General features: G+C 46.6%; 1 protein-coding gene across 1 annotated transcript in view; it reads left to right on the forward strand.

Moving 5' to 3' along the window:
- The first annotated feature begins 534 nt into the window (after positions 1–534).
- Positions 535–26,328, forward strand: part of DDX6 (DEAD-box helicase 6) — a 222,894-nt gene continuing 197,100 nt past the window's right edge. The window contains exons 1-2 of the mRNA XM_078682219.1: positions 535–672; positions 17,668–18,131. Coding sequence (XP_078538345.1) covers positions 17,935–18,131 — 197 coding nt within the window. The 5' untranslated portion in view covers positions 535–672; positions 17,668–17,934. The remainder of the gene's footprint in view (positions 673–17,667; positions 18,132–26,328) is intronic.

Consider the following 26,328-nt stretch of genomic DNA (forward strand, 5'->3'; position numbering starts at 1 on the left):
TATATTTGCATTTGGAATGTTTGGGTGCTGGGCAACAGGAACTGGTAGATCTTTATTCATTCTTGATGTACCTTTACTGGAGCTGCATGCATTTCTTCTCTCTGCCGATTAAATACTTACTCCTGCCTACAACTACTCTCCGTTTCCTGTTTCTACATCTAATTGAGGTCACTACACCGCCCCTCCCTCAGTAGGCCTCCGGCTCGAGTTGCGTACCGTGACGTGTCATACTTAATACGCAACCCGATTACTTGTTAAAGAGGAAAACAAGCAAAGTATGTGTATGACGCTGAAGCAATGACGAAGGTGAACAAAAGCGGGGTCCCCCCGCCGACCCGCTTGACATACTATCCCCCCAACCGAGAATCCATCGGTGACCAAACATGGGGCGCGACGAGGATTCGGACTCCCCCAGACTCAGGGCTCAACGCGAGCGAGGGCGGAAGACGAGGAGCCGGGGAGCGGCAGACACCCAGAGCCGCCCCGCTCCTGGCGCGAAAGTAGTCCCTCTCGGAACGCGGATGGATCGCGCGGTGCGCTAACAACCTCCTCACGGCGGAGGGTTCTCCAGAGAGGGGAGGGTTTAAAGGAGGAAGAGGAAGGCGGCCATTTCGGGCGAAAAGAAAATAATAAAGAGACGGGAAGAGGGATGGAAGCCGTGTTCACGGAGCGGTGAGGGAGTTCCCGGGAGGGGTGGTTGAAGTGGGCACTGAGCGACTGCTGGTGGAAGTCGGGTGGGACGCGAAAAGGCGGATGTCAGGGCCAGAAAGGGATCTCTCTGGGAGAAGGGGGCGATGGGTAAGGCCTCTAGCCACGGGGAAGGCTAATGTAGAAGAGAATAGATTGCTGTGATCTTAATTCATTCAATGACGTGGTGTGTCATGTACCACTTATCCCTAACATTGACTGTGAGTGGGGCTGTTGGAACCTACTTCCTCTTGGGCTGTAACATGGATGTGTGTTCTTTCTGTGATAATGTTGACCTCCATCTAAGGACTGCTTTATAGGGTGTCAAACACCCCGCCCCCTTTGTTGCTTATGAAGGTTTCCTTACTTAACAAAGTATTACTGCGTTTCATTTCATTTCGTCGTTAGCAGGGTGTTAGCTCAGCTTTCGGGCAATGTTTGTCCTCAGCCTATTTCGGATCTGCGACGATAGGTATGTGGTACCCCCTTAATGGGGTGCAAGTCTTCATCATGTCCTGTGACACGTACCGCCCCTTTATCATGGTGCTTGCCCCTCTCCTTTGGCTTTGACAGACAGTTTGCCCTCTTCCACGGCGGTCATTTCGATAGTGTTTGCCCTCTACTTTTGGAAACCTATTAGGAGGAGAATCTCACACCCACTTTTAGGGGCTGGCAGCAGTACGTTTTGCTCCCCTCTCCCGAGATTTGGGACGTGGGTGTTTGTCACTTCCCAACCGGCAGTGACGTGGAAAGATATGCCTTCCTTTAACGAGCTGCAATGCTCCTCCCATTTATCGCGTTGTGATAGGTACCACCTTCACGCACGCTTTGTTTGGGGGCACTTACATTTTTTTTTTCTGGCACATATGAGGGTTTTCTCCCTTTTACAGAGTTGTAGGAGTGGTTACCCTTAATTTTGCAGACTTCTGTGGTAATTGCACCCCTCGCACACAGTGACTGTTCTTCTTTTCCAAGAGCGGACACAGATTTTTATCCTTCAAGCTCTCATTGGCTGTTACAGTTGGTGGGGTGACCGTTCGCAAAAGGTGTCTCCAGCTGTTTAAAAGGTGTCTTTGACATCCCATGCTACGGTTCTTACAGGGCTTGCACTGCCTCTTCTGTGAAATGCGATGAGTATTTCTGCATTCGAGAGCTTCGATGAATGTTCTACTTGCTCCGACCTGGTAGGCACCATAACTCTGTGATTGCCCGTTCTTTAGTACCTGTAAGGTGCTTGCCTTCCTGTTTTTTTTACCGTATGTTCTTCAGAGTGTTGCTTGGCTTTTCTGACCCTTTAATGATCTCTGACAGTCTTGGTGCCCCCGACTCTTCGTTTCAGCGACGTGCAGTGTTTGGGGGAGGTGCATTGACACGCACGCCACTGGGCATTCCGCTCTGTGCAGGATGGTCATTAGCGAGGGCTGCTGGTGTTGTGGCAGCTGTTAGATGGTACGGGGCTGGAATACTGTGAAGGGTGGCATGTGACGTGAATAAGAGGTTGTTTGAATGTGAGGATTTTTACATATTAAGCAGTCCAGTATAAGCGTGTCTAAACTTTGAAGGGCACTTAGGATAGGAATTTAAGCCAAACTTCTTGATGCCTGAAAAAAGGTGTGTAGTTGAATGAAGTGAATCGTTGAGAGAATGCCTGTGGAATTGTGGTTGAACTGATAAGTCATTGCTACTGTCTATTGCTACTGTCTGCTCAGTAGACCGTAGTAGCGCGGTCTACTTGTGGACGTCTGAGGAGTAGACCTACCATGTCATCAATGTAGACGATTTTCTTGTATTGTATTTATTTATTTTATTTTGAGAGTTTTATACAGCGCGAACAAGATCTTTGCAGATATCAGAGCGCTTTACAAGTAAAAATACAAAGTAATAAAGCGTATATGCAAAGTGATATATGAGGTAGTTGGGTACAAGGTGCTAGTTACATAGGTAGGTCAAAGGACATGAGGTAGGTCACAGGTGTGGTAGTGTAGGTACACTCCGAGAATAGACAAACAATTGCGTCAATAGCATAAAGTGCAATACCAAGGAGCATATACTTGCTTAAGCGTGTTTAGAGTATTTAGAGTTTAAAGGTGGGCCAAGTTGAGGTGGGTGTGTGCAGGATGTATAGTCCCACAGGTGCGACAGTAGAAGGGAAGTAAGGATCGTTGAGGTGGAGAGGGTAAAGTGTGCAAAGTCAACCAGGTGCGTCAACAATATAACAATATACATAATCAACCAGGTGCATCAAACATTATAACAAAATACAAAGAGTGAGCGTATACAATTACGTAATTCGATAATACGGGTGGTACAATAGGCCAAGGTCGGGCAGGGCTTACAGGGCAGATTCATGAGTGATACGGAGTAATAGGTCATGTGTATTTTGCCATGAGGATCGCTTTAACTTCTTTCTTAAAGATTGTGTTGGAGGAGATGAGCCTTGTTTCAGGAGGGAGTGAGTTCCAGATCCTGGGTGCCATTCCTGAAAAGGAGCGTTTATACGTTTTTTCCTTCCGAAATCTTCGAGGTTTCAGCAAAAGGTTGTTTGTGCTTCTAGTAGTTCGGGAGCCACCCGAAATTGTCAACTTTTGAGTGAGGTAGGCGGGTGAATTCAGATGCACAGCCTTGTGTCATGCATGCATGCGATTTTCAGTTGAATTCTGGCTTCAAAAGGTAGCCAGTTCAGTGATTTAAAGTCCGGGGAGATATGCGAGTTTTTTTGAGCCTGTGACGAGTCTCGCTGCGGCGTTAAGGGACGCTCTTAGGGGTGCCGTTGTAGTTAGGGGGAGCCCGCAGAGGGCGGTGCTACCGTATTCTATGTGCGGGATGACTATAGATTGTACTGCAGTTTGGAAGTCTTTGGCAGGAAGGAAGGGTTTAAGTTTTCTCAGGGTATTGATTTGGAAGTTCGCTCCTTTGGTTGCCTTGCTGATGTGCTGCTGCATGTTGAGATTGGTGTCAAGTGTAATGCCTAAAGATTTTGCTGAGTCTACTACGATGGGCTGTACATTTAGAGCCGTTAATTGCTTAAGCCATGTTTGAGCCGTGGATATTTTAGCGGGAGGTGAGATCAGGAGGAACTCGGTCTTCAGAGCATTGAGTTTGAGGTGATTCTCAGCAAGCCAGGATTGGGTGTTTCTGATCGTGGTGTTCAGCAGCATGATGTCCTTGGGAGATTGTATTTTGAGATAAAGTTGGGTGTCGTCGGCATACATGTGAAAGTGCACATTAGAAGCCTGTAACAACGTAGTGAGAGGTTCCATAACTAGGTTGAACAGTGTTGGGGAGAGGGAGGATCCTTGAGGGACGCCTAGCGATACAGGTACCGGAGAGGACAGCAGGTTGTTGCTTTTGATTCTTTGTGTCCGGTTGTGTAGAAATGAGGTGAACCACTTTAGAACAGTCCCAGATATGCCCATTCTTGTGTTTAACAGTTCGAGGAAGTTCTCATGTTTAACTGTATCGAATGCTGAGGAGAGGTCCAGAAGGATGAGGAGACAGGTATCGTTTTGGTCTAGGATTTGGAGGGCATCGTCCACTATGTGAGTCATGGCAGTTTCGGTACTGTGCCCTGCTCGGAAGCCTGACTGATGAGCGTTTAGGAGATCAAACTTATCTATGTGTTTAGTCAATTGTAGTTGTACGCATTTTTCCAACAGTTTAGCGAGAGTGGGAATGTTTGTAATAGGGCGGTAATTGTTTAGATCAGTGGGGTCTGCTGTTGTTTTTTTTAGTAGCGGTGTGACTTGCCCTACTTTGAGGGCGTTGGGGATGGATCCTTGTTGAAGAGAGCTATTGATAATCTTAGACCAGAGTGGGAGAAGCCAGGGGGAAAAGTCTTTTACAGCGTTAGCAGGAAGGGGGTCAGAGAGGTGATTGGAAGGTTTCAAGGCGCTGAGCAGTCTGCCAATTTCTTCTACGGAGTAAGTGTCAAAGGATGACCAAGTAGCATTGTTCTTTGGTTGAGGTTGATTGATTGATTGATTGATAAAAATTTATATTGCGCAGAACAATAACCCGCAGGTATCAAGGCGCCTAACAATAATATCAAAAGTCTGAATCAATCATCATTACACATAGGCCTTCAGGAAGAGGCGGGTCTTTAAGGCACCGCGGAATGTCTGCAGGGAGGGTAGGGACCTAAGGTCCAAAGGAAGATCGTTCCACCATTTGGGAGCTAAAGTGGAAAAAGCCCTGCCACCCCATTTAGCTCTTCGCACACGAGGGACTGACAGAAGCAATTTCCCGGAGGAACGCAAATTCCTTCCAGGGATGTAGTGGGAGATAATAGAACCCACTCCAGAGTCACAGTTTCTTGCAATGGCTCTGTATGTCATGCACAAGACCTTGAAACGTACTCGGTACTCTACAGGGAGCCAGTGCAACGTTTTTCTGGCCAGGGTGGCCGATGAACGTCTAGGAACATCCAGGACAAATCTGGCCGCGGCATTCTGGACTACCTGCAAGCGCTGCAGGAGGGTCTTGTTTAGCCCCTCATACAGCGCATTGCAGTAGTCCAGGCGAGAGCCAATGAGCGCGACAGCTATTTGCTTTCTGGACTGCACAGAAAGATATTTCCTGATCCTTCGCAGGGTATGGATAAGGCCCCAACAGGTGGAAATGGTCCTACTCACCTGTCTGCCCATATCCAGGGCAGGATCTACCATCACCCCAAGATTTTTTGCAGATGTAGTGGGGGAGGAACACACTCCAAGCGAGTCAGGCCACCAGCTAGAAGACCAGATGTTTACGTTCCCACCAAACACCATCACCTCAGTCTTCTCCCCATTCAGTTTGAGAGAGTTCTGAATCATCCAGTGACCAACCGCCTCCATACATGATCTAAATTTGGAGACGGTCTGCACATCTGAATGGGAGAGAGAGACTAGTATTTGGGTGTCGTCAGCATAGGAAACTACCTCCATCCCGAAAGTTCTTATTAATCTGGCCAGTGGGGTCACATAGATGTTAAATAGGGTCGGGCTAAGAGCCGACCCTTGTGGGACCCCACATAGCACAGGCCGGGATGGAGATAGAAACTCACCCATCTTGACTCTTTGTTCCCTCCCAATAAGGAAGGAAGTCAGGAGATCTAGAGCTGCGCCCTTCACCCCCACATCCCTCAGACGAGATGAAAGAACTGAGGGAGAGAGGGTATCAAAGGCCGCAGTTGGGTCTAACAGGACCAGACGGGTGGTCTGGCCTCTATCCACTGTCGTGCGGATGTTATCGAGCACGACAGTGAGGGCCGACTCGGTGCTATGTTCCCTCCTGAATCCATGCTGGGAAGAGTCAAGACAACCCGAGCTTTCCACAGTGAGGCACTGCTGTGTGTCGGGGGTTGGAGTACAGGATAGCGTCATTGAGGAGATCGCTTCTTATTCTCTCAGTTTTTTGGATAAAGAAGGCAGAGAAGTCTTCGCAGGAAGGAGTAACGTCCATGGAGCTGATTGTCTGGGTTTGCTCTTTAGATTGTGTTCTGACTAACTCAAACAGTTTTCTTGGACGGTTTTTAGCTTGGGCGAGCTGGAGACTGAAGAAGTCTCTTTTTGAGCGTTTTATTTTCCTGAAGTAGGCGTTTCTCTGTTTCTTTAGACTTTTTAGGTGCACTGCAGAGGGGGCTGACCTCCAGGTGCGCTCTGCCATTCGCATCGCCCGTCTATCCTCATTGAGGCTTCCGTCATACCATGGGTTGGAAGTCTTCTTGGACGAGACTCTTTTTAGTTGCATGGGCGCCACCTCATCGATTATTGTGGACATAGTATTGAGATAGTGGTCAGTCAGAATTTGAACGTCTGTATCGCCGGGAGGGGGAAGTAGCCGATTGCAGCTGTTGGGTGGTAGGGCGTTTGGGTTGAGTTTCTTCAAGTCTCTTTTCCACACTTTGTGCTTAGGGGGTTGAACTGAGGTAAGTCTGGTTTTTTCCTTGATGAGGAAGGAGACAATATGGTGATCTGACCAGTCACAAGGTTGGATTGACTCCAGTTGAATAGCGCCCTCTTTGGAGATGATACGGTCAAGGGTAGAGCCTCTCTTATGGGTCGGGCCGTTGCATATTTGGTTGAGATCAAGTGCGTTGAGAAAGCTTTTGAGGCTGTTTACCACTGTCACTGCTGTCATTCCAGTGGAGATTGTAGTCGCCAAGGAAAATTTGGGTGTGCTGCCGTCCTGAGTTGGCTGTAATTGTATCCATGAGTTGTTGGACGAAGGAGAGATTGTCCCCAGGTGGGTGGTATATAATGTGTAGTGAGCATACCGGTTTGCTTTCGCTGATGATATCAAGGCAGAGGTATTCACAGGAAGTAAGAGAGGAGACGGCCACTTTGGAGATTGAGAGGTTGCTTCTGTAGATGCAGGCAATTCCACCGCCTATCTTTTTGTCCCTGTCAAGTCTAATGATACAGTAGTTGGGAGGGACTAGGATATCCAGTAGAGGTGTAGAGGAATCAGACAGCCATGTTTCAGTCAGAATGTCTAGGTCCAGTTCCAGGGACATGATGAGGTCGGCGACCTCCGTGGAATGTCTTTGGGCCGATCTGCAGTTGAGAAGTATGCATTTAAGGCTAGGGGTGCAAAGGGTGGAGGATGATTCCAAAACGAGGGGTACATTAGTGAGGTTGTTGGGGACAGCGCCTCTATTGTTATCCTTTTGGTGCCTGAGGTGGTTTGAAATAATCGTTGGGATGGACATGTTGTTGGTAGCTAGTGGCTTTTGGGGAGCCGGGTCGTAAGAGTGGAGAAGGGTGTGTACGTCAAGGTCAGAGATCGTGTTGGTGGTGCGTCTGGGGCGATTGGTGGTATTGCAGGAGGGGGTAGACGTCCAATGTGGGGAAAGATGTGTGATGAGGCGAGTAGGAGGTGTGGAGGAGGTGTTAGGTGTAGAGGAAGGAGGAGTATTGCGCTTGGTAGTAATGAGATTGCAATTGTTATTGCGATTGTTGGTATAGCGAGGGGGGATAGAGGTCCGGTGTGTGGGGTGTTGTGTGGTAGGGCGAGTAGGAGGTGAGGGGGACGTGGTGTTAGGTGTGGTAAGGGTGGTGATGGGGGGGGGTGTCTGATGGGGTGTGTGAAGAGCAACTCTTTAATGGAGTGAAATTCTTCTTTCAATTGGAGGAGGGTGGACATAATGTCTAAGGTGATGATGGGCGCGGTGTTGGGGGGGGGGGGGTACTGGCGCTGAACCGGCGATTACGTTGACAGGGGGCAGTCCGGGTGGAGAGGCGGAGCTGATGTGGGTGTTGGGGGCGTTAGCGAGAGGATAGGTGTTATTGGGAAGCGCATCCGTGCTGGGGGGGGAAGGGAATAAGGGGGCGATGTGATGGCTGGCTGTTGTGGGGGAGGAGGTGGAATATTGAGGAGTGAGCGAGGGGGGTGGGAGGTTGAAGGAGGGATGCAGGCTAGGCGTGGCGGGAGTGCTAAGTGTGGGGGGGGGCGGAAGTCGGAGAGAGAGTCATGTTGTGTGGGGTGCCATTGGGGGAGGAGGGGTGCTCTGAGAAAAAATGTGCGGGGGAAGGTACAGGAGTGCAAAGTGTGGGGGGGGAGACAGGAGGATGAGCGGAGGTACGAAGGTTAGTAGGGGGGCTGGGAAAGCGAGTGGTGTGTGGATGGACCAGGTCTATGTCTGTGTATGAGGGGCGGGGAGGGGTAGCTGAGACGGGCAGGTGATTGATAGTGGAGCAGGGTGTGACGGTGAGGTGCGTGTCTTCTTGCTGCTGAACTGGGTTAGGAGAGTTCAGGGTGGGAGCTGTGACGTTAGGAGAGGTAGGACAGGGGGTGATATGCGTGTAAGTCGGAGGATTGGAAAGGTGCTCTTTGAGAGAGGGGAACATGTTGTCAAGTAGTTCCAGGTTCCTGTCTGTCGCTTGAATTAAGACAATCCCGTTGTTGTATATAGTGATGGTGGTTCTGCCTGGGAGGAGTTGGGACGATGTAATGGAGAGTGTTAGGCCATGTGCGGATTTCCTGGAGGTGGAGACGGTGAATAGGGTGAGGAACACTTTTTTCCATTGCGCTCTGCGTGTGGTGTGGAAAATGATGTCGGTGTTCAAGGGTCCATTGACCGATGAGAAGTAGGTGTCGGCAAAGGGGGTTTCTGGGTGGGACCTAAGGAAGTCGTGTTTAAAACGTTTAGTAGCTTTTTTGGTGAGCACGGGAGGGTAGTTTATTTTATATGTGCGTTTGCCGCTGAGCTCCATGTTGGTATGGTGGCAGTATAGCGCAGGGGTTGGTGAACACTAGTGATATGCCGGAGCAAGATGCACATGCAAACACAACAGGTTATCAGGATCAAAGATGGCACTAGCAGGCAGAAAATACACTAGTGAGACGACAGGCATATGTGCAGTCGATGCATTACATGAAGGATAGGTAAAGTGAATACAGGTGAATACAGGTAATGCAGTGCGGTTGCAGAATTGTGTAAAGTGGTAGTGCAGAGTACAATTGGAGGAATAGTTCTGAAAAACTATAGACCTAAAATAGACCTAAAATACATGCGGTAGCGTAACAGGGGAGATTGTGCAGAGTAGTGCAGTGTCCAATTGGGGAGTAGTTATGTTTACAGGTAAACCTATAAATAATATATAGTGAGTATAATACTTGTAGAGCCGAATGCAGCTGCAGGCAGTCTATTACATGACACAGATAGGTGTGCATCAGAGTGCAATAGATCACAGATCCGTAGTTCAGAGTACAGTAGTGGTAGTAGTTGGGCTTAGCCTAAAAAGGTGAGTTCTTGATGCACCCCAGATAGTGAGATAAATTGATAGCCCAGCAACAATGACTAGTCCAAGATGGTGATCCGAGAGAGAGACTTTACCAAAATGGCCGCCACAAAGGGGGAAAAGAGACATTAGTCCTCTTTTTATTTTCATGCTTTGTGAGCAGGGAGAGCAGTTTCGTTTTCACCCTGTGAGGAAGACTCCCATCCCGAGGGAACCTCATGGGCACAGTAGGTGATTTATGGCCTTAGTTTTTTGTTTTTCAAACCCCCGCCATTTTGTGCAATGTAGATTTAGGGCTGAGAACCGGGAAAATGTACAAAAATACCTTCTTTTGATATTAGAGCCTGTGACTGCTGCACGCTAATGTGCCTCCCCAGTGTCTGCATCCGCTTACCAAGCCGGCGTCCCCCGCTCCTCTCAGTCCTCCAGTCCGCTGGGGTTCCTTCACTGCGGGGCGGGAGAGGGGGGGGGGGGTGTTGTCGTGGCCTCGTCCCTGTGTGCGACCGGCGTCTTCTGGGTGGGGGGGGTCGCTGCTTCACCTCGTGTGTGGAGGCAGGGTCCGGTGTTCGTCCTGGTGCCAGCTATCCCGCGGTGCTCCGAGTGTTGACCGTTGTTCCCTTGTTCCCGAGTAGCTGCCAGCATCTGACTTTGATCGGGAGGGGGGGAGGGGTCCGGTGCTCGATCCGCTTTGGCCCCGGTGCTGCTGGGGTGATCTGTTGTTTACTAGTTTGGAGTCCTCTGCTGCGGTGGTGCGAGCGCGGGACAGACCTCAGAGCCGACTCAGTAGGCTCCTCGGGGCTTCAGCTGCGCCGCGATGGGGTGTCCGGAGGCACGGGTCCCTCGGCAGGTCGCGGGGGCTCCTCAGTCGTCATGCCCCAATGAAAAATGCCGGCTCAACAGGCTCCCAGCTCCTCAGGGTCTGGCCTCCTTAATCAGTTCAGACTCTGTCTCGGTGGGTGCGCGAGGGCTTCAATCCAGTGGCGGCTCGGCCGGCGCAGCTTCAGGCTCCAACCTCCGTGAGAGGACCCCTCGGGCAATCCACTTACTTGCCAATCCAATTACTTTTACTCCAGTTACTTTTCAGCTTCACGTTCCGGCGAGCTGGAGTGTGCTAACCGGGATAAAGCCCAGTATGGGATCCCCAGCACCAGGAGCTCTTCACGGAAGCTCCTGCCAGGCGGCCATGTTCCTGTATGTATTGTATTGGTGTATTTGTATAGCGCAATGACTGTCACCCATCGGGTATCCTGGTGCTTCGACTTGGATGATACAAACACAGTGTTTGGGCAGTTGCGCAGCTTACAGAGAGAATTTACAAAGTTTTTGGAAACCAATAAGTTTTCAGGGCCTTAAAGGGAATAAAATCATCCATGCCGCGCAAGCATGTTGGTAAGGAATTCCAGGGTCTCGCCGTGGTAAACCTAAATGATCGGCCTCCCATCCGGGTCCTCAAAATCTTGGGAACTACCACCAGACGGTCTGAGGCCGAGCGGAGAGATCTAGACGGTACATACCAGGAAAACAGGTCCTGCAAAGAGGAAGGGCCCTGGCCGTGAAGGGCCTTATGTACCAGGCAAAGGGCTTTAAAATCAATCCTCTGGGGGATTGGCAGCCAGTGGAGATCCCAGAGTGCTTTTGTGGATGAATCAGAGCGTCGGCGCGAGAGGGCCGATTTGGCGGCAAATTTTTGAACACGTTGCAATTTTCCCACCAGGGTCATAGGTGCCCCCAGAAGTAGTGAGTTACAGTAGTCAAGCCTACTTAAGATGATACTCCGCACTACCTCTGGCCTGGTATGTGCGGGAAACATGGGTAGTATCTTCCGCAACATCCGCAGCAGTGTCATACAGGTGGCCACTGTTTTGATCGACACGTCTAACTGCAGGCTGGAGTCAAACATCACCCCCAAGTTACAAACTGATTCGACCGGCAGGCTGGTACCCTGAAAAGACGGAGGCCAAAAGTTCAATGGAAGAGGCCTAGGGGTACGATCCCTTGAACAGTGTAGTACCTCAGTTTTGGAGCCATTGAATTGTAAAGAATTAAGGCTCAACCATTCCGACGTGGTGGACATACACTGATATAAAGTCTCCTGTGACATGGCCTCCTTGCCCTCAAACGAGAAGACAAGTTGGGTGTCATCAGCGTAGTTGGTGACTGCTATGCCGAATGATTTTATCAGTTGGATCAGAGCACGGAGGTAGAGATTAAACAGGATCGGACTGATGGCCGATCCCTGGGGCACGCCCTGCCCATCCCTTCTAGTGTTGGATTTAAAAGGAGGCAGGGCCACCATTTGGTGTCTGTTGTCAAGATAAGACACCAGCCAATCAAGAGCCGATCCCGACACCCCTATTTCCTCCAGTCTCCCAATCAGGATCGTGTGGTTGACCGTGTCGAACGCGGCCGACATGCCGAGCAATACTAAAAAAGCAGCTCGACCTTGGTCGGCACGCGTCCACAGGTCATCTAGTACTGTCACCAGCGCAGACTCCGTCCCATGGGCGGGTCTAAAGCCAAATTGGGCCACGTCCAAGCAAGCGTTGATCTCCATGAAACTGGAAAGATGTTTAGTAACCAGTTTCTCCAGAATTTTAATTGGGAATGGGAGCAACGAGATGGGTCTGTAGTTTGCTGGACAGGTGGGATCCAAAGTGTCCTTTTTCAGGAGAGGGGAGACCACCGCCAGCTTCCAACAGTCCGGAACCCGTGCAGACTCGAGGGACTGACAGCAGATAGAAAACGGGGGGGGGGGGAAGACCTCTTCCCGGAATAGTTTCCAAAATTTAGGTGGGAGGGGGTCAAATGGCGAGCCCGAAGATACCCCGTCTGCCAGTACACAAAAATCTTCAAAGGACGGCGGGGGAAAACTATTCAATTGCGCCAGACTGGCATCTTTCTCAGAAGTATACGTAGAGGTACGATGGCCCGAGATGTGAGAGGCAGAACCTGGCAATGTAGCAAGGTTGTTCAAAATCGTTGTAATCTTATCCTCAAAGGCCTGTGCCAATGAGTCACATAAAGTTTGCGAGGCAGGAATGTTCTTTACAGTACAAGCGGGAGATGCCAAATCTTTGACGATCTTAAATAGGGCCTGGGATTTATTCACCGCTGACAGCAATGATTCCTCCAAAAAGCTAGCCTTGGCCTGTTTAATCTGGGCTTTATAAGTCGCCAGTGCCTGTTTAAAAAGGGCTCTATCTACCTTGAGGTACTGCTTTCTCCAGTTCCGCTCAGCCCGTTTGCACCGAAGTTTGAGCTGATGGAGTTCTTCTGAGAACCCCGGCATTGCATGTTTTGTTCTGACTCTAGTTTTTCGCAGTGGTGCTAGTGAATCAAATGACACTAGGATTCGCTGGCTAAGAGTCTCATATGTCGCGTCTACATTGTCACTCGGAAAGAAGCCATCTGGAAGCAGAGTGGGGAAGAGAATAACACAGCAAACCTGAATAGTGCGCCCCCCCTGACCATTAATTGAGAAGCCCATTAATTCACAGCCTGGAATTGTCTTAATGTCAAGCTGGGAAAGACCTATTGTCTTTCTAAAGATCATCCCTACTCCTCCTCCTCTGGCCCCTACCCGAGGATTGTCTGATCTTATAGCCCGGCGGGCATGCTAGTCCTAACTCCACCGTGCTATTAGCATTAGTCCAGGTCTCTGTCATGAAGAGTACGTCTAACTCATGAGACTCAATGAGTAGCGTAATTTCTTCTGAATGTTTACTAAGAGATCTTGCATTTAGTAATCCGCAGGACAGAGAATCTCGCTGTCTGCTGATGGTAGAAGGCTGGTGGCAAGGAATATTGCCAGAGTTGAGTCTTAATAGATCGTCACGAGAATAATTAGGTGCGGAACAGCGCAAAGAATCAGCCCTACCGGCGCGTACGGGCTTACCTCTGGCGCACCCGCTGCGCGCCATCGCTGCGCGCTGACTGCCTGTCCCATCTTAAATAACCTTATACGTGGGAGGAGTGTAAGGGAAGCAACTAGTCCCCCAACAAAGATGGCGCCCGTAAATCGGCAGCCCCAGATGCCCTCTCCCAAGATGGCGGCCTAAAACGCCGCGAGGCGATGAATGTCGGTGCCCAGCTGCCCTGAGTCCTGCAAAGTGCAGGGTGAGCCCAACGATTATAGTGCATGTAAGAACTATTGCTCTAATGTTGCCCCAGACAGTCCTGTGAATTACAGCAAGCGCAAGTATGCAGCGCGATCTAATTAAAATGTAGCGTAGATATACGGCGCAATTAAATGATAAGTATAACGTTTTTTTTAAAATAGTAAGCAACAACAAGCGCGCTGCGGTAAGCAAGTCTGTAAATATGTTGTCCAGGCTTAATCATAAAGCAAACTCCCTGATTCCTCTAAGCTTTCCAGTGGTTTCATTTAAAAGGTTAGTGTTAGGGCTAGGATGGAATCTGAGTAAAAACTGGTGTTTAGTAGCTCGGAATATTAATTTGGTGTGATTTTTGTTTGAAATACTTGGAAACAAATATTCTCGGTAAAGAGGTGATGCAACTTTGGTACTGTGTGATGCTTAGGTTTTATGGACATGATTTGTGTGTTTTGGTGTAATGCTGGATGGTTTTGGTGATTGATGGATGGTGAAATTAGTTTATATTTATTTAATAGAAGGGTTTTTATATTTATATTAGTTTTACAAAACGAGAGCATCCTTGGTCTGCCTTATTTCGGGACGATATGGATTTGTGCAACCTTCCATAGACTTTTATTTATTTATTTTTTATTTTGAAAGTTTTATAGAGTGCGAACAAGGCCCTCGCGGGTATCAGAGCGCTTTACAAACATAGAGGTTAACCATACAATGGGTTAATTATACAATACCAATAAAGCAAATAGATCCGGTCAAACATAACATTTTGTGCAACGATGAGCCAAAACGGCGCAACCTACTAATGACCCAGAGAGTCGAGGCAAAGGTAACTTTAGTACCTAGGTGGTCTGATTGACCCTTGTCAAAGAAAGGATACTGGCGACAGTGCGAGTGTTCACAATATTTCCTTAGTCTATTTTCACGTGAATTTTGCCATGAGAATAGATTTTACTTCCTTTTTGAAGGATGCAGTGGAGGAAATAAAGTCTGGTTTCTGGGCGCTGTTCCTGAGAAGGATCGTTTGTTTTTTCTTGGTGAATCTTTGTGGTTTCTGTAGAAGATTGTCTGCACTTCTTGTGGATCTGGTACCACCAGAGATTGTAAGTTTCTGTGTGTGGTATCTGGGTGCATTGTGATGAATGGCCTTGTGCGTCATACATGAAATCCTTGAACTGGCTACCATATGAAGCCAGAATTCACATGAAAATTGAGTCTGGAGAGATATGGGAGCTTCTTTCCGAGCCAGTGATGAGTCTCGCAGCGTTGATGGAGGCTCTTAGGGGTTCTGTTGTCTTTTTGGGGAGGCCACAGAATGACATTTCTATAATCCACCCGAGGGATAACTAGAGCTTGAACTGCCATCTTATAGTCATTGGTGGGCATAAAGGGTTTCAGCTTCCTCAGAGTATTAATCTGGAAGTTTGCTCCCTTAGTTGCAATACTAATGTGTTCCTGCATGTTGAGGTTGCAGTCGAGGGTTATACCTAATGATTTTGCTGAGTCCACAATGGTTGGTTGAACGTTGAATGCAGTAAGATGTTTCAGCCAATCCTGCATGATGGGGACTTTGGCGGGTGGTGCTATTAGGAAGAATTCTGTTTTTAAAGCATTCAATTTGAGATGGTACTCTGCCAGCCATGTCTGTGTGTTCCCAAGAGTTGCGTAGAGCAGTTTAATGTCTTCAGGGGTGTGTATCTTAAGGTATAGTTGGGTGTCTGCGTACATGTGATATTGCACGTTGGATGCTTGCAACAGAACAGTGAGTGGTTCCATGAATAAATTGAACAAAGTCTGGGAAAGGGAGGATCCTTGCAGGACTCCTAACGTTACTCGAACGGGTTTGGACAGGATGTTGTTGACCTTGAATTTTTGCGTCCGGTAACGGGGGCGAGAGGTATTACCCTTCCTTTGTCCTCCCTAAGCACATATATAACCCACACAAAAAGGAAGAGAAAAATCAAATCAACCTCAATTCTTTATAGGAAACACTCAAGGTTTTAAAAAATGCCCTTGCACACTAAATAGTACCATGAATAATCATAGGGTGTGCTACAACACTCTGGCGCAGACCAGCGCTCACAGAGCAAAAAAAGATTCTGAAGGCAAAAATAGCTTTACAAATTAGGATCCTCCAAACACAAAAACCTTAAAATTACCTTAGAATGCCCATCTAATTTTATTCTGGGCCTCTCTTGGCAAGGTTAAAAAAAATGTCAGTCTGAGTATACCTATTTCATTAGTGCCCTGTTCCCCTAAATATTGTGTTCATCAACATGTTTTGGTATTTCCACTGCCCCTCAGCTTCGACAGCCTTCAGAATGATGAAGGTCCCTGTTTTTACCCCCCCCCCCCTTACTGCACCTTCCTTACGCCATAGTAAGTGGAGATTGCAGATCAAATCCTGGCCGTACTTGCCAATTCCGGGCACACTCTCAGGAACTACCTATGAAGAGAACTCTTAAAATCATTACCAAACCATTACCACGTTGCACAAGTGCTTTATAATTGAAGTGCCACAGGGAGAATCACTGCAGTGTTAATGTGCTCAGATTGGCACTCATTGGTAGTTATGCTGACCATGGTGCCACAGCCAGCGTTGGTGCACTGACAGCCTATACTCCAATTGGTAAACTGCTTGTAGACCAGCTAAAGATTTGGCGTTTGGTCTATAAAAGCAGTGCTACAACACTCATAGCACCTGAAGTTTGCTCTTGCTTGTTGGGGAGCTGAGTAGAGCTTAGCAGACCAGCACTTTTGAGTGGATTGTCTTCAAGAATTCATCACATTAGTGTAGTCTGTTCCAATACCACCTCTGCTGTGAGAACAGGTTTTGCAGTCTCTGCTGCTCTTATGTGCACCTATATCTTGGAGGCTTTTGGTCAGGTCTGTCCTGACGGTAAAGTCTGAGTAGACAAACACTTTTGCTTTCCCTGAAACCATTCCAATTACTTTTTTTCTTCACTGCTTTATTTAAAAAGTCTTAAGTTTTTGCACTTTAAAAAGTTCCCGAAAGTTAGGGAAGGTGTACTTTGACATCTTTGTCTGTTTAGTGACTTCAACATTATGAACTAAAGTCTTGTATCAATTGTTAGAAAAGAAATAACGTTTTGTCAGCACTACTGAAGTTGATTCGCTCTGCTGCTGGTGTGGAGATCTGATGGTGTATCTGTTTCTCCTAGGTAATGGCAGTTTAAACTTTCCTTTCTCATTGACCAAAGTAAATCCAAATGTCTGTATTTTCCCCTTCATCTGTTGCTGACGTCACACACCAGTAGCGATAAAAGTAGAGTATTTCTTGCTATATTGCCCTTGTTAATCCCCTGGTATCTTGCCTACCTCAGCCTGTCTCTTGCTTGCACTCTTTCTGTTTTATTGGGGTGCTATGTTTGTCACTGGTCTTTTCCTACGGTCTGATCTAATAGTGGTGCGATACTTCCCCTTCCCTACTTTGGGCTACAAGTGGCATTTATTATAGGAAATGCCCGTGTTGTGGTATTTAACATGCCCAGTATTAGACTTAAGCTGATTTGTGGCAATCTTGCAAAGTTTGACTGTCACTATCTGGCAATAAAACTGAGTTTGTATGAAGTCATTTAGGAGTACTGCTTCTAGTGATTAGCCAAGATGCACAGGGTACATTTTTGCCTGGCTTGTGACCAGTTTCAAGAGGTAATTTTTGGTGCTCACCACTGTTTTAGGAAACCATTTCCCAGTAATATTCAATGCTGGTAAGTAGCTAAAATCAGCTTCCTTGTCGAGGTCTCACATAATGGTCTACAAGGTGACTATCTGTTTGTAGATTTGGGGGCCTATGTTGACAGTTTATTTATCAATGCCATATTCTATAACACATTTTAATTTGGGCTTCAAACCCATATTTACATTAGCTATTCAGAGCCTGGTTACTGTTAATCAGCGATCCAACCAGAAAATAGTTTCTGAGGAATTTAGTTCGAGACTAAAATGCGGTAAAAATTTGATCTCGTTAAATTGGTCATTTTTTAATTGAAAATGTTCTATTTGGTCATAATTACTCTATAATCCGATATGTGGCACTTTTTTTACGGACCAAATCAAATTGTTTAGAGCTGTTGGTTTTGTTACACAATTGGTTTAACGATGCTAGTGATCTGTTTTCTTTCTTTCAGATTGAAGCGGCTGAATTTGGATATAGTTCTTGTTTAGAAGGCTTTTTTGTTTTAAGAAAAAGTTGTTCGGATTGTCAGAGCGAGCTGCTTAGCCGTTTAGAGACTTAAAAGTGTGCTTGCCTGCATTGCAATAAAAGGACTCATTATTGAGCGAAACTTTTATTTATCTCTTCATTTTGAAGAGCTTAATAAACTGTTATTACAGTTTTTGTACTGACTTTCAACGTTTGGACTGGCAACACTTTCTGAAAAGACGTTATACAGAAAATGACTACCGCCAGAACCGAGAACCCTGTTATAATGGGTCTGAACAGTCAGAATGGACAGTTACGGGGCCCCATGAAGCCCAGTATCGGGCCAGGAGGTGGTGGAATGCACGCTCAGCAAATTAATCATCTGAAGAACGCCAGCACAATCAACAATGGCACCCAGCAGCAAGCACAGAGCATGACCACCGGTATCAAGTGAGTATCAGATGAAAGCTGGGTTTTGCCATGACTTTGGTTTCTGAAGGTTGCCTGATGGCGACAGGCTGGTCTCGGCTGGGTCGGTGTTGAGTTTTGCTGTTGCGGGTGGGAACTCTAAAACCGGTGTATTGTATTGAAGACATCACGTTTTCCGGGAAATGTGTGTAAACCTGGTCAGTAGTAAGTTCACTAATGATTTTTCAAAATGTTGCTTGATGCATGTGACCTGTGCCGTGTTTTGAGGTAAACCTTTGCATTTGTCCTGGTGACGTGCTGCTTTTCTAGTGGATGCTTTTTATAGCTGTCCTGCTATGTTGAATTAGTAATTGACCTAAGTTGAAAGTTAAGCTGTGTCTGCACCACTTTGCCAAATATTTTGCATTCTAGATGCTTATTTGCTTATGTGAGTTCTCGAATGTTGTACATTTTTTGGGGGCTCATGATGTCATCACCTCTTGGTTGCAGTGAGTTTCTGTAGAAGGTCTCCTTTGAGACTTCTCCTGGTATTAAGAGCATACTGCAGACCATCAGACCAATGCATCCAGGCCATCATCTAATGTGACATCAGCTGAACCAAATGTGCTTTGAGTTTTGTACTGAAATCAATAGGAGCATAAGATGCCACAGATATGCAACCTCGTTGGTTTCCCCAATATAGCACTCTGTTGTCAAGGTTCCTCTAACTCAAGATGCAAATGCAACCTGACCATCTGGAAGAGGCCACGAGAATGAGCATGGTTTCAGGTTTACTTTTGTCTGGAGATAAGCGAAGTGCATGTTGAGACTTGCTGCACTGCTTGGGCACCCATGTTGTTGGTCATGGAGTTCAGGACCTAGCAGCACCCACACCTTGAGCTTTATCCTCCTTTTTAGGTCTCGTGACCTACAATGCGCGCAAGCGCATTGAGGGATCGAGAATTCAAGTGCTCGAAATCCTCGTCAAACCAAGGGCTTCGTTCCTTGCAGTTTTCTTGAAGTTCACGTGGCCACAGGCACGCGCTTTTGGGCCATAAACTCTGTTCCCCACAGCCTTACATTCATTTCTCCTCCCCCCTCCCCAGCCAGCTTCCCTGAGGCCGTAGCAGCACTCCTCCCACACTCCCATACTTCAAAGGCTTATCACTTCACACGGCCGCAGGCCGTTCAAGGCTTATCACTTCACACGGCGGCAGGCCGTGCAACCAGAGCAATTCAGTTGGTGCGCAGCCCCCCTCCCAGCACTGCCTTGTTACTCTCGGCAGCCAACTTTCGTTTCATGGTGGAACAAACCTCACTGATAACTATCGTCTATTGTAGCGAACAACACCAGGTTCAACTTGTGACTTCAGGCGCTACACGCATCTTTGCAGGGTGTGTGCACAACCTAACATGCATTTTTTGTAGCTACCTTTACGAGTATCATTGGGTATTACGACCCTGTCTACGTGCCTTGAAGTAGCATCCTGATGGCTTAAGGCGCTTGCTCACAAGTGCAGAGTGCACTCAGCAGCACCACCACAGCACCACCCAGCACCAATCTGTGCAACCATTCAACAACTGGTTCAATTATGTTCTCTCAATGTTTCAAGCTTTATTACAAATGTCACAAAAAGATGTTATTTCACTTCTGTTCTTGGATTTTCATCACAATAAAATACACTGAACATAATCTTCACAAACGTTATTTACAAAAGTTTAAGCTATTGCCAATATAAATTGCAATCACTTTTATTTAAGTATTTATTTAAAAAAATTAAAAGCTGTTGCTATTTGTAATATCAATACATCTAAGTCACGTAAATACAAAACATGTTGCATTACAAATGCTATAGTCGTCACATGTGTGAAAGTTATAACTATTGGCATTGAAAATGACAAAGCTATTAATTTAGCTATTTTCAAAATCAACACAAATAAAAAAAATTGTCATTTACAAGACCAATAGCTCAAACTTTCATAATGCGAGACCTATTGCATTGCAAATGCTTGTTGTGGCTGCTGCTGACTTGCTTAAAGCTTGTCACTGAATGTTCTTCTCAGTGCAAAGGGGATGCTTTGCTTCTTGCTAACTTCCAAGTCCACAGGAAAGGTGAGATGGTGTATACCCGACTGAAAAGAATGAACACGAAATCTGCAATAGAAGGCTTTGCTTCTTGCACATTGAAGGTAGTGAGTAAAGGAGAGTAAGATTAGTGTTTCTCTGTTTGTGTATTTAATAGTAAGCTGCTGCAATATTTGAAGTCTTCTTTTGGCTGGTCGTTTTTTCATCCTTGCTGAACCCAGTCAGTTATCCTGCCCAGGGAGTATTCTAGCATGAGCCCTTGAATGATGTTTCATGTATTTTGAAAAGTCTTGCTCTCGACCGAAGTGCACGGCTGATGAAGAGTAATCCTATTGATGAAGCCCTACTTGTAGGTAGGAGTGTTATGGGCAGAGGGATGGATTATTGGTGGCCACACAGGAGGAACCGTACCATGCACAGCACATCCAGTTTACTAACCGGAGCTAGGGATGTGCTCTGGGATTGAGAAACCCATTGTTGAGGAGGCGGTATGCCAAGAAGTGTTAAGGACTGGTCTAAATAGTCTCTAACTTGAGGCTTAGATACCACATGCCGTCTGAGGACAACTTACCTTTTTGTGCAGGGTATTTGTGAAAGGCTGAAGTCTTCACCTGCCCAGACAAAGATGACCTAGGCCTCCTTGTGGCTCCCATCATTAACCCAATTTGTTGTATTATGTCTGGGGGGGCACCACAATATAAGCACTTTAGGCACCTCAGTTGAGTCTGTTTGGAGAACTGTTTGAATTGGTTGCTCAGGTTATTTGACATAACTCCAGCACTAGCTCTAGTTTTTGACACAATGGTACTTCAAAAGTATTTCTGGTTGAAGGGTAATAAATAGGGTGGTAAATGTATAGGCCTCCACATTGAGATGTTTGGCATTGCCCCTCATCTGGCCCTAAAAAATGAGGGGAAGGTTGGGTGGGAGACCAACTCTTAGGATTAGATTTTAATCAGCATAGCTGAATACTTCTAAAATGTAAATTTGTAGTGAACGTCCGTTTTCTAATGAAATGATGAAATGTGGGAAGTGCTTTGGTGTTCGGCCCAGTTACTGAAGGCTGCTCTAGTTCTGTTGAGCAAACATGTAGCTGTGGGTAAGGGTGGATGTAGATCAAGTGAGAATGGGTCCAGTTCTGCAGACAGATGGCTAACCTCTTTCCAGTGGTCTGAAATATAAAAATGGAATGCAGTGTTTGTTGTGGAGGAGGTGTGGGAGGTCTGCTAAGGGGTCTCCAACACTGCCTAGGCATTGGCGGTGAGCTCCGTTCAGAGTGTAGAAAACTGCTTCATGTAATGCAGCAGAGTTTTTTCCCTACGCCCGACGGTAAGTTTGCGCGAGTTGCTGCTCAGGTATAATTTCTACCTGAGCGGCAGGTAGACCATCGCGATTGGCGTTCGCACTGCACTCCGCCACTTGCGGAACTCCAGAGTTTTTGTGTGACTTCGCGGAGTTCAGTGTTGCAAAACTCTGCGAACTACCCCCAGGCCTGCTATATTGAGAGCTTACCAAGAAAGAAAAGGGCTCTAGATCAGACAAATCCGATCTCTTAAAAAAGAATGTGCCCATCTGCTCCATCCTCCTATACATTAAAATTCGAGACCACTTTGTTTTTAAGTAGATGTCACTCTGGAGACTTTTTATAAAACATACATTTTTATTCAAAACTCAGAATCTTTCTTCTTTTGGAAAAGAGGCCAACATGTGTTTGGCTACTAAGTAATGTCGCTTCATCGGGGCCAAATAGTGATTTAACACTTTTAAAATCTGTTTGATACAGCCAATAAAAACAAATGGAACAATGTCCAAAATCAGTTCAGATCGAAAAAAGAAATCACAAACTAAATAAAAATAATTATAATCAAAAGTGGTGTATTAATCAAGAAGTAGCACTCTCTTGGGTGTTTGTTTCTTCAGTTTTGCATAGTACTGCTTTTGAACCGCAAGCTCTCTATAAATCACACTTTTTTTTTTTCTGTTTAGTTTGATAATTTTAGCACTTGAGGAGTAGTATGTAACATAAGTAATTTGATTCTTATTGATGAATTCTCACATTTTGATTGTATTTTAGAGGCCTCCTGGATGATATCTAAAACAGTGACCTCAAATTCTACAATTTCTATTACTTCTGTTCAATAGTCTTGAGCTAGCGCCTCATATAGGGACACAATAAATATGCACAGGTCAAACAACTTGGAGCGTAAAGCATTCATGGCTCAAGAGCTTTAATTGCAAAAGGTTTGCATATGGGTCCCTAAGGTTCAGCTTTTTCCTTTTGCTCATGAGACCGAACGGGTGAAAAACTAAGAGGAAAGAAACGGAATGTGGGAAGAGGACACAGTACCCACAGACCTTGGGGGTCGGGTAGCCGGAGGTCTGGCCAGTCCAACCCCCAGCAGCCTCCGCCTCCAAGCCCCTTTAGTTTGCTCTAACCTAATGGGTATCCATTAGGTTGCAGGATGCGCCATCACCTGCACCACTGGAGGTCAATAACCTCCGACTGCTGGGTTTTCCAGATTGTCCGAAGGTGCTACTCTCACCCCTTCATGACTACCCCTCTACCCATGCCCCCACTTGTGACAGGCTGTAGGAAGCTGGGTCTCTGTTGCAGTAACCCCCCACTTTTTGCCAGACTACTGATGCACTTTGACTTGATGTGCCCTGGGTTCCTGCAAATCAGGTACCTAGGGCCTGTGTTTCGCATAAACGGTACCTCGTACCCCCAATTGGCACCTGGCTACATGTCAGGCCCCTGTTAAAGGTACCATGGGTTCCAAGGGCACTGTGGCCAAGAAAGGCCTCTAAGGACTGCAGCACGTATTGTGCCACCCTTAGAGACCCTGTACCTTTACACACACTGCCATTGCAGGCTTCGTGTTTTGGTGCAGAAAAAGTGAAGTTGACATGGCACACATCCCTGGGCTCCATGCCTACAACCCACTGCCCTGGCATGGGTCAGCCACCCCTCTAGCTAGATGCACTATACCAGTGGTGAGGGTACAGGTGCATGAGTCCAGTACCCCTATAGTGTCTAAGCCAATTCTTAGACATTGTAAGTGCAGTAATGCCATTAAGAGTATATGGTGCTGGGAGTTTGTCATTACGAACCCACAGCTTTAGTGAAAACTGGGAAGTTTGGTATCAAACTTCTCAGCACATCAAACCCACTCTTATGCTAGTGTGGGATTTAATGAAAAATGCAGTCCAAGGGCATCTTAGAGTAAGGTGCTATCTACTTTTACTTCTGCCTACCTTTGGGGTTCCACTGGACTCTTCACACTATAGCTCGTTTTGGTATAGTATCTACAGAGCCAGCTTCCTACACAGGCTGATTGAGGACCACATGTTTTTACTCTGCCAAGAAGTATTCCATGGAGAGCGTAGTGGCATTAAAAGTATGGTGTGGTGGTTCCTGCTACTTGTTGGTGCCCAAGAAGGACAAAGGCCTTTGTCCTGTCCTAGACCTGCGCCCTCAATTTATTCCTGAAAAAGGAAACATTTAAAATGCTTCCTCTCGCTCAAGTCCTGGCTGCCTAGGATCTGGGAGACTGGATGGTAGCATTGGCCTTGCCGGGCACATACTTCCATGTTCCCTGTCCTGCCTGTCTATTGACAGTACATGCTGTTCACTGTAGGCCATGAGCTTTTTCAGTTAACTGTGCTCCCCTTTGGCCTTACCAGTGCCTCTCCGGGGTTCACCATGGTGATTGCTGTGATTATAGCTAATCTGCAGAGACCAGGGGTGTCAGTTTGACCCCCTATCTCGGACTGCCTGTTGAAGGTGGGCTTGCCCGAAGTGGTTATCCCCCACCTCCGGACTGTGGCGGACCTCCTGCACTTGCTGTGTTTTACTGTCAACTTGCCGAAGTCTCACCTTACTCCTTTTCAAATGACTTATTTTATTAGTTCTAGACAGTGCAGTTTCGGCCTATCCTCCAGAACAGATAGTCCAGAATATTCAGGCTATGATGCAGATGTTTCAGCCTCTATCCTAGATTTCATTGAGACTGACTCTTAGGCTGCTTGTCCTCATGGCCTCCTGCATCCTGCTTGTGACACATGACTGCTGGCATAGCGGGCTGTGCAGTGGGACCTGATGTTTTGGTAGGCGCAGCATCAGAAATCTCTCCGACATGGTCCAGATCTTGAAGGGCACTGCAAAATATCTTCGGTGGTAGACCCTCTCCCTTCCAATGAGATCTGACTTTAGTGACATATGTCACACCTGGGCTGGGAAGGCACCTGGGAGAGGTGAGATCGGAGCCCTCTGGTCTCTGGTGGAATCCTGACTCCCCATCAAACTGTTGGAGCTCTGAGTGATCCGATTGGCATTGAAAGCCTTTCCACCCTCCATCAACCTGCTGGTTATACTGTGAGGCCCCATGAATTCTTCAGCAAGGATAAAACTGTTGATAGAAATAGTACAGGTAACCATGTGAAATCAAAGTATATATGCGAGTGGGAAGACCAGCAAATTAGATATGCCTAAAGATAAATGAAAGAGTGTAATTAACAATGTAGCTTTGGTTTCATGCATAGAACCCATGAGTCCTTAACCCAACCGCTGCGCAAATTCTGCCGTTGTGCGGGAGTTCTGAAGAGTGAGTGGGGCTGAGTCGGCCAACGGACGTGCACAGCACTACAGAGGTAGTGCGCGCGATGGCGGACGCGCCCAGGGAAGGGGTTAATAATGGGTGGCTAGCACGTTTGAGAGTTATGTAGTGGGGTAATTCAAGGTTCAGAAGACTTTATTCACTAATAGGAAATGACTGCATTATTGGATATAGAATGGTAATACAATTAATGGTGAAGTATGGAACTGGATGGAAGGATTTTCTTACTGTAATCACATGCATATAGCGCTTAATAGCCCCTGAAAAGGGCACCAACGCGCATTGGCAGATGGGCCAGCGTGCTGCTCAGCAGCAGTGCTTTAGAAGAGTGTCTAAAGTGGAGTTCATAGGTGTGTTGCTTCATGGCAGAGGAGCAGCGTTGTGATCTTTTGTTGCTATTCCTTGAAGTGCATGGTCTAAAAGTGAGCTAGAATGCATGATCCTTTTGAAAAGTACACAACTAGTGTGTCCCAATGTGGGAAGTGCTTTGGTGTTAGGCCCAGTTACTAAAGGCTGCTCTAGTTCTGTTGAGCAAACATGTAGCTGTGGGTAAGGGTGGATGTAGATCAAGTGAGAATGGGTCCAGTTCTGCAGACAGATGGCTAACCTCTTTGCAGTGTCCTGAAATGTAGAAATATAAAGTGCAACTTATATGGAACAGAGAACTGCCCTGAGTTTGTGGGCACTACTTTTAAAGGTGCAGTCATGCATCGTATCAACTGTAATTTATGCTAGTCCACCTGGGACCACCAGACAAAAGACCCATAAGAATGGACACTTCGGAGCAGGTAAGGAGCAACTATTTGCAACCTGTCGTATGCTCGGAGGATCCCATTCAGCAGTGATATGGGACAGACCCTAGAATGGCTACAGAACGCCCATCCTATGTCTCCGTAACCTTTTGGGCAGTGCCAATAGACATAAGAACATTTTATTGTGAATTGCAAGCATGATTTCACCAAGGTTTATTTTTCTGCATCTTGAATTTATTTAGAAATGCCAGTTTGACAGATTTCAAGTAATCTGTCAGCATAGAGTGCCTGTTTGATTTCATTATTTCCTGGTCAAGTGAAGGGTCATGAGGACAGCTCTCCCTAGAGGGTAAACCAATGCACAGCAAAGCAACTGTATCGTGTGTTCAGTGGGCACATTTGGAAGTGTCTGTTTTACACACAGGGCTGTACCAAACAAAATTTACTATTTCACTTTCTGTGTAGCCATTGTGAAATTCCTTGCTCTTAAACATTTTTCTAAATTGACCGTGCTTTGTAAATTTTATTTTGTAGCTTTGAAATATTGATCAAAATTAAACTTTTTAGATGTCTCCTCTTGTACAGTCGTTTTTGGGAACTGAACCATAACCATCTCAGATTGAAAGGCTCTAAAAAATTGTAAAATGTTAGTGGGGAAATTAACTTTACCCGACATCGAATTCAACTACCTTGCCTTTGAATATAGATTTGCAAAGTAACCAATTGATTTTTACCATTTTACCTTATGTATACTTTTTGCACCTATTTAATTTGCATTATAGTTC

Source organism: Lissotriton helveticus, chromosome 3_1 (assembly GCF_964261635.1).
Source record: "Lissotriton helveticus chromosome 3_1, aLisHel1.1, whole genome shotgun sequence".
Lineage (NCBI taxonomy): Eukaryota > Metazoa > Chordata > Amphibia > Caudata > Salamandridae > Lissotriton > Lissotriton helveticus.